The following is an 11536-nucleotide window of genomic DNA, read 5'->3' as shown; positions in this document are numbered from 1 at the left end:
AGAGGTTGAATGCAAAGAACTATGCGGGAGACGTGCGTTGACGGGAAGCTTCTACAGTCCTGTTTATCTCATGTTTCCGTCGCGTAGGATAAAAACAGAATCGAAGACTTCTCAAGTCTTTCCAATGCCCCATATGTCACGGATTCCGATTTTTCCACACCATCCTTGTCTAAAAATATATATATAAAGATTTTTCCAGAGCATTTAATGAGGACTAACGAATTCGTGGGCATACTTCCTTCGGCTCAGGTCTCTTCAACCCCAAAAAATTAGTCTAGTTGTCACATTAATGATGCAGCCCTTTGTACGCCTACAGATTTTTGCACAAAATTTAGTTACATTAAAAATATATTATTTAATAAGAGCAAAAATAGACACAAAAAGTTGACAGATTTATCATATACAAATATAATTTTAACTTTTAAACATAGTCCAAAAGAATTTTTCAATTTTTTAGGGACGATGGCCACTCTATGGAGGCCTTTGTGCATTAGAACTATGTCATCATTCATTGTTATCAACACTATGATGTCAAATGATTTGAGAGTAATTATCAATTTATTTGATTAAAATTTATTATTAATATTTTTAAAATTTTAATATTTTAAATAATAATATTAAAATTTTTTAATTAAAAGCAATATTTTTTATTTTTTTTTCTCTTTTAATATATATACACACACATGCACCGTGCACCACCGGTATTCCACTAATTCTTATAAAAAGAGGCAGCCTTATCCCTATTATAAACTAATCCAATTTTAAAGTTATGATAACGTTTTTTTCTTTGTTTTTTTTTTTTTCATTGCATAATTGTGGAACATTTGTTTTAATTGCTGACTGATGAATACACTATTATAGTTATAATAAATTATTAAAATTAATATAAAAAAAATAAAAATTCATTAGGTAACATTTAATATTGCATATGATATTTTATTTAATAAAATATTAGGCGATGGAGAATAAATGCAACATTATTTGGCCACCACTCAGCCGAACTAATCATCGTTGAGCACTTGAGTTTGACATTATCCTTTTAGAAAACAACAAAAAAATGACAGGCTGTTGATTTATAAGTATATATGTCATTGTCTCCTTTTTGTCAAGGACTGTTACTGCCATATAATACCGTGGTAAAAAACAAATGGCAGTGCCTCTCGGCAATGGCAATGAAGTGGGGCGGTGCCCAATTTTACTATCCCCAGTCCTGCCCCAACAAATATAAGAATCCAATTAAAAAAAAATATTGATTTGGATGAATTTCAAAGAGTTTATAGTAATTTAAAGAAAGATAATTTTCACACATACAGTTTTGATGTCAATAGAACAAAATAAGCAGAGAAGAAGAAGAATACATGCTGATCATTTATTGAGAAGAAGCAGAATACATGCTGATCATTTATTTGTAAACCCCAATATTCCATTTGCACGGAGTAGCAGAGATAGAAAGATGGTTGAAGCGCTAGCCATGGCTATAGTGGTAAAATAAGCTAATCAGCGTAGACAATCCCGTCGGTAAGTGGGGCAATTTCGACTTGGAAGACAGTAGTGTTTGGAATCTTTACAATTATCCAAAACTGGTGGACGGTTTAAAGGCTTAGAGCCAATAATTGGTGTACTACCTGCAAGCATTCTACTAAACTCAGAGTCCATCATGAACTCAAACTCCATATTGGCATCCCCTACCGAGAAGTGGTTGCCACCCATGCTCTTTGGAACACTAGCTCTGCAATTGCTTGTGGTCAGCAGAATCAACGCCACCACTGCTACCACTGATACAGAGAAAGACCTCATTCTGCCTTCTTTCAACCCCCCCTTCCCCTTATTTTCTTTATCTCTACACTTGTTTCTATCTCATTGTTTTCTGCTGCTGTGTTGATTATATAAATAATGGGAGCTTCTCATAAGTAGTGGTTGTGAAAGCGACTTAAAGCAGTAGATGGAATATTTTTTTAAATATATTTCTCAAATATGATAAATTTTTTAAATAAAATAGTATATTATAATAATCAAATGTAGTATATATAAATGAATATAACTAACATATATATTTGATATTTAAATAATTAGATAATCTATACTTAAATATATAAAATATATTTTCATATATAAAAATTTTTTAAATAAAATACTTAAATTATATATAATTAAAATATTTATCATTGTACTTAAAGTATTTATTACACTGAAAATATATTTATTTTTATAATATATTCGTATCTGTCTTTTTCTCTAATTAGTATAAATTATTTCATATTTAATTAAATTATTAAAAATCTTAATTTTAATTACTAATTTCGTAATTTATTTCTAAAACTTTTTCTCCAAATTCGGGAATGGTGTTTCGTTTTTCTATAAACTTTTAGTTAGAATGTTGAGTCATACTTGTTAATTAATTAAAAAAAAAAAAAGGAGATTGATTATGACGATGGATACAAATTGCCATCCACTAAAAATAATTTGATGCAAAGATTATATTTTTAACAATATAACAAATTAGGAGGTTTGTAAGTAGCAATCTAAAGTCCACCTCGAAAAACTTCTAATAATAAAGACAATTGGAGCTGCTCATTACTTAATGTTCCTTTCTTTTCTTTTTTAAATTAATTACTTGAATTCGTTTAATTCTTTGGTAATTTTTAGAGACACTATCTGAAATTAAATTGCTCCTACACTTTTTTTTTTAATTTGATAAATAAAATTAAAAACAAAATATTCTGCACGGTACTTAGGTGCGAGCTATGCATACTCAGGTATCTTTATTATACGAATAAATAATTTAATAAATTTTCACTTCCTTTTAATATTTTCCCTTTAAAATTTAATTAACTGAGACTCTATTTATTTCCTAAAAAATATTTTAAAAAAAAAAATTTCAGAAGTTTTTAATATTTTAGATGTTTAAAAAATTAATAAAAAATATTATTTATCAAAAAAATGATTTTTTAAAAAAAAATAATTTTTTCTTTTCAAAAGGGAAAATTATTATTTTTTTCAAAAAAAATTTAATAAACTAATTATTATAAAACGTTCAAAATTTTATAAATATATGACATAAAAATACACATCCATTGGTTTATAGGCCACCACTGAGAGCCACTGATAACTTACAGCCACCATCAACAATCAAATAGTAGCCACCACAACTTAGCATTTTTATGAATTTTTTTCTCATTTTCAACGATAAAATAATATAAAAATAGAATTTATATAGTAAATATTTTTATTATCGTAGACTACAAATAGTAAAATATAATTTTTAAAATTTTTTTTATCATTGCAATTAAATAATAAAAAATAAATTATTTTCTCACCGCAGAAAAGTACCTCGCTTTTGCGTGGTCATGAGCAATTATTTAGCTCTTCCCTCCAGAGTGGTTAGAAATTACAAACAGTTTTCAGGGCTAAATTGGGTCTGTATTAATTAAACCATGAATAGATTGGGCTGATACTTAATTTGGATTCAGCTTCCTTATCTTTGGGCTTCACTGTGCACCAAAAGTGAATTTGTTCTGGTACGTTCTAATTGGTCTTAGGCTTTTAGATTGGAATTAATCCATAGTTTAAAAGAAATTTACTGCCGATAAATATGTAGTACATAGAAAAACAGAGCCAAAGACTAGTTAAGAGTCTCTTCGATATTGCTAAAAAAAATAAAAAAATAAAATAAAAAAGGGTCTCTTAGATGGGAAACTTCATCGTCTGCGTCTTGTCATCATCAATTTTGTTTTCTTTGATTGAAAAGACTTCGTGCCCCATTAATCACGGGTTTATGGCCCTAACAGCAAGGTTCAATTTTCCCTCTATAAAAAGACAAACAACAAGTGGATTATTTATTTGGATTTTGGAATATAGACTCTGCTAAGCTGGCGCAAGTTCGGCCAAGAATCCGTCCCTATCGAAGACCACTGCCAGTCTTTGTTTTCTTGCTCACCCCTTGGCTACGTTGCGTTAGTAACAAGTTGAAACTGACTTTTCCACTAAAAAGACTCGACCTCTGCCAACGACTTGTACAAGTCTTCGTGCCACACCCCTCCCATGATCAATTTGCATAATTTTTAACTTTATTGATTATTAATAATTAAAATATCATTTAATATATAATTTTTTTCCTTTATAATAATAAAGTACATTCAATTATTTATTAATAATCAATACACCACTTAATAAAATTATAATAATTTTCAATCAGTTGTTTATTTTATGTCAACTGGATTCCCGATTCTGAATCTCAATTCTAAAAAGCAACATTTAATTTCTATATTGAGACTATTGAGACGACGAGTTGATATGTAATTAATAAATTTAATTTAATACTATTAAAATTATTTTTAAAATAATATAATTTTAAGTTTAAATTTTAAATTATTTAATTCATTTATTAAATTTTCTGTTAATTAATATTTATTAAATTATTATTAAATTTTTTATTTTAATAAAATTAATTAATTAATTTTTATATTTTAAAAGAATTATTATTTAATCTCTTTATTTTAATAAAATTAATTAGTTAATTTTTATATTTTTAAAAAATAATATTTAAAAAAAAGTATTTCTTGATAAAAATGAAAATTTAAATTTTTTTTAATTATTGAAGTATTTTCATTCAATTCCTCTAAGTATTATTTTTATATTTTATCTATAATTTTTCTAGATTATTACCTTGATTGCATGTAATTTAGAGGATTTGATTTAGAAATTAATTTCTATTAAAAAATTAAAAAAAAAAGAAAGAGAGAGAGAGAAGGGCGTTTAGAGGGGAAGAAATATGATGAGGGATACACAGGAGGTAAGAGAGAAATAAGATAAGAGAGTCGTGCTAATTTAGATATAAAAAAATAACAAAATAGATCAAAAGGTTAATTGAACAAAATTATGGACTACCTAATAGGTTTTTTGAAATAATTGGATTAATTAATTATTTTTATTAAAATAAGAGATTAAATAATTATTTGACTGGTATTGAAATCATTTAACTAATAAAAAATTTAATGGAGGATTTAAATAACTTAATTAAAATAAAATACATAATAAAAATTAAATAATTAATTTTACTAAAATTTATAGACTAAATAATAATTTTCTTTTTCATAAATGGTATCTTGCGGCTAAGTCTATCAGTACAAAAATTCAACTCCGCCATTGCTAAGCTTCTGGCATAATGCTTGTTGGCGATGCTTTAGAATTCTTGCTGAACTTGCATGGAGTTTCAAAATAGTTGAATAATATTTTGACCATGGCAAGTCTCATGAAAAGATGAAGGTTCTCTTTTAAAAAGGTTACTGAAAAGGGAGGGAGGAGAGGGAATGGGTAGGTTTTTTTTTTTTTTTTATTACATGGTTATAGGTTAATATTAAAATATAGCACATATGAAATATCACGTAAGCTATGTAAACTCTCTCAAATTAAATTTAATTTGGATTATATCATAATTAATATAAAAGATTTAATTTTTAGTGTAATTTGAAAAAAAAAAAAAGGAAAAACCTATATAGTAATCCAAAAGTTACATATCAGTGAGAAATGTGATGTCGAAGGTCCATTCGGTTGGAAGGTCCATTTCTCCATTACAATGACAACCAATGGTCCCAATATTCTGTCCCGTATTACAATGACTTCGTCAAAAATCGTAATTTATCTCATGTTTCCGGTGCCCCATATGTCACGGATTCTGATTTTTCCACACCATCCTTGTCTAAAAATATATATAATAAAGATTTTTCCAGAGCATTTAATGACGACAAACGAATCCGTGGGCATACTTCCTTCGGCTCAAGTCTCTATACAACCCCAAAAAATAAGTCTAGTTGTCACATTGATGATGCATCCCTTTTGTACGTCTACAGATTTTTGCACAAAATTTAGTTACATTAAAAATATATTTTTTAATAAGAGCAAAAGTAGACAAATTTATGATATAAATGTAATTTTAACTTTAAACATAATCCAAAAGAATTTTTCAATTTTTTAGGGACCATGGAGGCCCTTGTGAATTGGGACTATAGTCATCATTCATTATTATCAATAATATGATAAAAATTATTTCTCTTGAGTAGAGTAAATAATCTTAAATCCTATTTTAATAGAATTTTGTTAATTATTAATAATTCTAAAATAAAAGTTTTACGTTATATAGAAAATAATTTTTATTTAATAAAAAAATATTTCTCTCCTATAAAATAAAAAATTATTTTTCTTTAAATTTTTAGTGAGAATTTTCAGCTGCCTCTTAAAAATCATTTTTTTATAAAATTAATAAAGTTACTATAAAATATCAAAGAGATTTATAAATATATGAAATAAAAATATGATATCCATTAGCTTCTAGGCCACCACTGGTCGCCATTAAGTACTGACAACCACCACCCACCAACAATCAATACTAGCCATTACAACTTGCCAATTTTATGAATTTATTTTTATTATAGTATAAAATTAAAAAAATTAATATTTTTTGAACACTTTAAATATATATATATATATATATATATATATATATATATATATATATATATATATATATTATTTTTTATCACTGCAATTAAACAATAGAAAATAAATTATTTTCTTACCACAGATAAGTTCCTCCTTTGCATACAGTCATCAGCAATTATGTAGCCCTTTCCTCTGCAGAGTGGTTTAGAATTACAACAGTTTTCATTGCCGTATTAATTAAACCATACATAGATTGGGACGTTTAATTTGGATTTAGTTTCCTATCCGTGGCTGCACTTTGCACAAAAAGTGGATTTGTCTCTGGTATTTTTGTAATTGGTCTTAGGCCTTTCGAAGGGAATGGATCCGCAGCTTAAAAGAAATTGAGTACGCCGAGGAATATGTAGTGCATGGAAAAACACTGCCGAAGACTGCTTACCAGTCTCTTAGATATTTGCTTAAGAAAAAACAAAATGTCTCTTTAGATAGGAAACGTCATCGTCTGAGTCTTGTCTCCATCAGTTTTGTTTTCTTTGAATGAAAAGACTAAAAGAGTCTTTCTTCCGTGGCCCATCAATCACGGGTTTATGACCTTAGTGGCAAGGTTCAATTTTCATTCTATAAAAAGACAATCAACAAGTGGGTTATTTATTTGGAATGTGATAATCAACGTATCCTTGGTGAGGCATTGCTAGCAAGTTCAAAAATATATACGCTATAAAATATATATATTTTTTGAAAGTAAAAAATTACAAATATTTAAAAAAAAAAACTGATGCCAAAAAAGCGTATATAAGCTCCACTTGCAAATGGATCTCACATGTATATAATATACATAATTTCGTCCACCATGTGCACCGTAGCAAGATTTTTTTTTATCTTTTTCAATATCATATCACTTCTTACATAACCTAGTTATTTCAAAATAATCTTATTTATTCTCAAATTTGAAAAAAAAATTAAACTATAATAATGATCTACTTTCCACAAATAAAAGTAATTAGGCATTAATTTTTAATATAATTAGATGTTTTATACTAAAAATAATAATATGAAATGAAATGTTCACATTTTCTTGAATTAAATTTAATAATTACAATAAATTTTAAAAATCGAGTCTTAATTGTTAATTCAGAAATTTGAATTTTATCATAAATTAAGATTTGAATTTTTGATGTAATTAGAAAAAAAAAAGGAAAACATATATAGTAAGCCAAAAGTTACATATCAATTAGAAATAGGATGTCGAAGCCATTAGAATACTAGTAATTCAGTTATTTAGAAGTTGTACTTAAAATTTACGTGGAAGAGGAGACTTTTTACAAATCTTCCGTAAGTCCCAATAATTTAGAGTCCGCACAGCTTGATGGGAAATAGTGGTAGCACTATAGCATTGGTTGGAAGGTCCATTAGGTTTTCCACTACATGACAACCAAGAATGGTCGCATGATTCTGTCGCGCATAAGGACATTCTCAAAAATTGAGTTATTTTTCTGTCCAAAATTGACATTCTAGTTCTAGTAGTTGTACATAAGCTCTTGTCATATTTTTTCTGTCGATTAACCAGGCTTCATTATTTAATTTGCAGTGGTTTAGTCATTACTACTGAGAGTAAATCTATCAAATCGAATTGTTGGATTCACTTTTAATTAAATTTTCAATTTTATAAATCATTCAGGTTCAAATTATTCATATTTTATGCTGAATAAAACTTGTTACAGATCACTTTAAATTCAACGTATTAATTCAGATCAAAATTTGCCACTTTTACTCAAAAGGGATCTTTCACAATGTTTTCCACCACAAGATTGATTGTTTTCATACAATTGCCTGACACAGTGGTTTTCCAGAGACAAATTGTATGCTTTTGCAGTTCAACTTTTATGTTGCTGGAGGCAGGATTGCAGCTCAGTTGTATATATAAAGATTTAGAGATAAATATTTAATGATCAATATATCACTTATCTCTCATGCCTAATTTTTAAAATTAAAATAGTATTTATTTTTATAATATATTCCTATCTGTCATTTTCTCTAATTAGTATAAATTGTTTCATATTTAATTAAATTATTAAAAATCTTAATTTTAATTACTAATTTCCTAATTTATTTCTAAAACTTTTTCTCCAAATTTGGGAATGGTGTTTCGTTTTTCTATAAATTTTTAGTTAGAATTTTGAGTCATACTTGTTAAGGACTTGACTTGGTGAACAAAAATTAGCTTACAAAAAATGTACAAATGAAGTATAATGTCTACTTTGCCCTTATACAATTTAGGCTCCAAACTAATCTAATTTTCCCTCCAAAATTATTTCCTCCAAAACCCAACCAATCATAGTCCTCCTTTTATTTGATCAATCAGCTCTCACCAATTTTTCAACCAATTACATCCAACCAAAATTTAAGCCAATCACATCCCATCAAAATTTCAACCAATCAATATTTCTCACAAATCTCTCAGTCAATAATATTCCATAAAAAACTCAACCAATCATATTTAACCCATCCAAAAATTAAACCAATCATAATTAATTTCATATTTTTCCATTTAAATCATATTTTCATCTCTTAGGAAAAAAGAAAATATCCTTCATCCATAGGTTAGGGTCGAAAGAAAATAATCCATCTTATTCCATTCTAATACAATATCATACCATATCGTCCAAGATTTTGTGCTATAGTGAGTGAATCTTATGGTATTAATTAAGGAAAATGGAGGTTGAGAATGATAGAAGACGGAGAGAATTGTATGATACATTAGGGATTAGAGATGATGACAGTCTGTTCGATGAAAACTCTCTTAGCGATGAACATTCCAATGGCGTCAATGGCACACCTTCCCACGCTGATCAAGAAGTCACGATGCAAGAATCTCAGTCAGGCAGCGATGGCCAGTGTTCAAACAATCATGAGGATGAAATTGCTTACAATGTGGAGGAAGATCCAAAAAGTGGGATGCATTTTCCAACTATGGACAATTTAGTTAATTTCTACAAGGAACATGCCAGGTTGAAAGGATTTTCAATTGTGATAAGATCGTCTTCTAAAGGCAATGGTTCAGTTCCTAAATATGTGCTGATGACTTGTGACAAGGGAAATAAACCACATGGTGGGAAATATACCAAGCAGGTGAATTGTCCTGCAAGAATAAACGCTACTTTGAAAGACAATTGCTTATGGGTTGTTGGACGAGTCGTAACTAACCATATCCATCAATTGGATCCATCTATGTCAAGGTTTATGGCTCGTTACAGGTGTTTGTCTAACGGTGTGAAAAGATCACTAGAGGCCAATGATATAGCTGAAATAAGGCCTTCTAAGAGCATTAGATTATTAGAAGTACAATCTGGTGGTCCAGAAAAGATGGGATGTTTGCCTAAAGACTGCAGAAATTTTATTTATAATAGGAGAAGGTTGGGACTAGATGAAGGCGACGCCGAGTCCATCCAACAGCTCTTTTCCAGGTTGCAAGTAATAGAAAGGACTTTCTTCTATGCGATTGATGTTGTTTGGGAATGCAGGCTTAGAAATATATTATGTGTTCATCCACGAGGTAGAGCTGCTTATGAGGAATTCTATGATGTTATATGCTTTGACACAACTTACCTTGTGAATCGATACCAGATGCCTTTTGCAACATTCGTTGGTGTTAATCACCATGGCCAATCTATTCTATTAGGTTGTGCCTTATTGTCCCATAAGGATGTAGAGACTTTCAAATGAGTTTTCTCAACTTGGCTCTCAGCAATGGGAGACACTTATCCCCATGCAATTATTACTGATCAATGCGAAAACATTAGGGCTGCTATCAGGGAAGTAATTCCTAAAACAAGACATAGATTCTACTTATGGCATATCCTTAGCAAATTGTTAGAGAAGTTTAAGGGTGTGGAAGATTTTACAAAAGCAACCAATGAGTTTAAGTCTTTAATATTTGACACTTTGACGATTGAGATGTTTGAAAGAAATTGGAATGAGTTCCTGACCAAGTATAGACTAGAAAATAATGAATGGTTGACGAAGCTTTATTTTGAAAGGGAGAGTTGGGTACCCATCTATCTCAATCACGTGTTCTGGGCCGGAATGATGTTTACTTAAAGAAGTGAGGGGATGCATGCTTACTTTGATGGTTATGTTAACTCAAGAAGCACATTGAAGCAATTCGTCGAACAATATGAGATGGCCATATGTGGGAAGACTGAGAAGGAGTTGCTTTCAGAGTTCATATCAAAAAACAGGGTTGTTAATTGCATATCCCAATTTGGATGGGAAAAATAGTTTCAACATGCGTTCACTCATGAAATGTTCAAGTTGGTTCAAGAGCATATTAAGCGCCTATGGTACTGCGATGTGAAAATTCTAAACGAGGATGAAGAGAGCAATGAGCATGGGATGGAGAGATACAATATACTTGAGAGGTGCATAATTAATGATTGGTATCACAAGGAGTTTGTTTACAGCGTTGAGCATAGAGAAAATGGATAATATTTCAGTTGCAAATGTAGAAGATTTGATTAAAGCGGAATACTTTGTTGCTACATCTTAAAAGTGATCATTACAAAAGGCATTGAGGTAATTAATGAAAGATATTTACCTAGGAGGTGGAGAAAAGACGTGCACCATCCATATATTAAAATGTTTTTTGCCAGAGGCTATACAACGATGACAGAGGAATACGAAAAATACCGTGAACTTGAGGGAGATTTTGAGCAAATAACTGACATTATTATTGACAACACACAAAAGATGGAGTATGTCAAAAGGCAGGTTCGAGTTTTGAAGGTGAATTTATCAGAATGGAATGATGGATTGTTAGCTTCTGCAGTAGACTCAAAAAATGTTGGTGTTGCAAATTCTGATAGTTCAGTTGCTTTTTTGAATCCACATGAGGCTCGTAGCCATGGTAGGCCACGAAGCAATCGATTCCATTCAAGACGTGAATTAAATAGAGGGAGTATTTGTGGTTGAAGTAGAGGCAGGAGAGGTCGCTGTGGACGCGGCACGAGTGTAGGTGTTGGAGGGCGAATGACAAACATCGTCACACAAAATAATAGTCTTCAGGTTATAATAATATAACTTCCCTATTAATTACAATTGG

The 11536-nt window shown here is 29.6% G+C and overlaps 1 protein-coding gene across 1 annotated transcript; it reads left to right on the top strand.

Moving 5' to 3' along the window:
• The first annotated feature begins 9150 nt into the window (after positions 1-9150).
• LOC110652469 (protein FAR1-RELATED SEQUENCE 5-like) lies at positions 9151-10161 on the top strand. Its single transcript, XM_058152175.1, has one exon. The coding sequence runs from the start codon at positions 9151-9153 to the stop codon at positions 10159-10161; it is 1011 nt and encodes a 336-aa protein (XP_058008158.1).
• The last annotated feature ends 1375 nt before the right edge of the window (positions 10162-11536 follow it).

The sequence above is a fragment of the Hevea brasiliensis genome, chromosome 9 (genome assembly GCF_030052815.1).
Source record: "Hevea brasiliensis isolate MT/VB/25A 57/8 chromosome 9, ASM3005281v1, whole genome shotgun sequence".
NCBI classification, from domain to species: domain Eukaryota; kingdom Viridiplantae; phylum Streptophyta; class Magnoliopsida; order Malpighiales; family Euphorbiaceae; genus Hevea; species Hevea brasiliensis.
Note: the sequence above shows the minus strand (reverse complement) of the source record. Positions and strands in the feature narration are given on the sequence as shown.

What these genes read in the sequence shown, in the direction of transcription:
- LOC110652469 (XM_058152175.1), top strand. Translation starts at nt 9,151, where the DNA reads ATGGAGGTTGAGAATGATAGAAGACGGAGAGAATTGTATGATACATTA.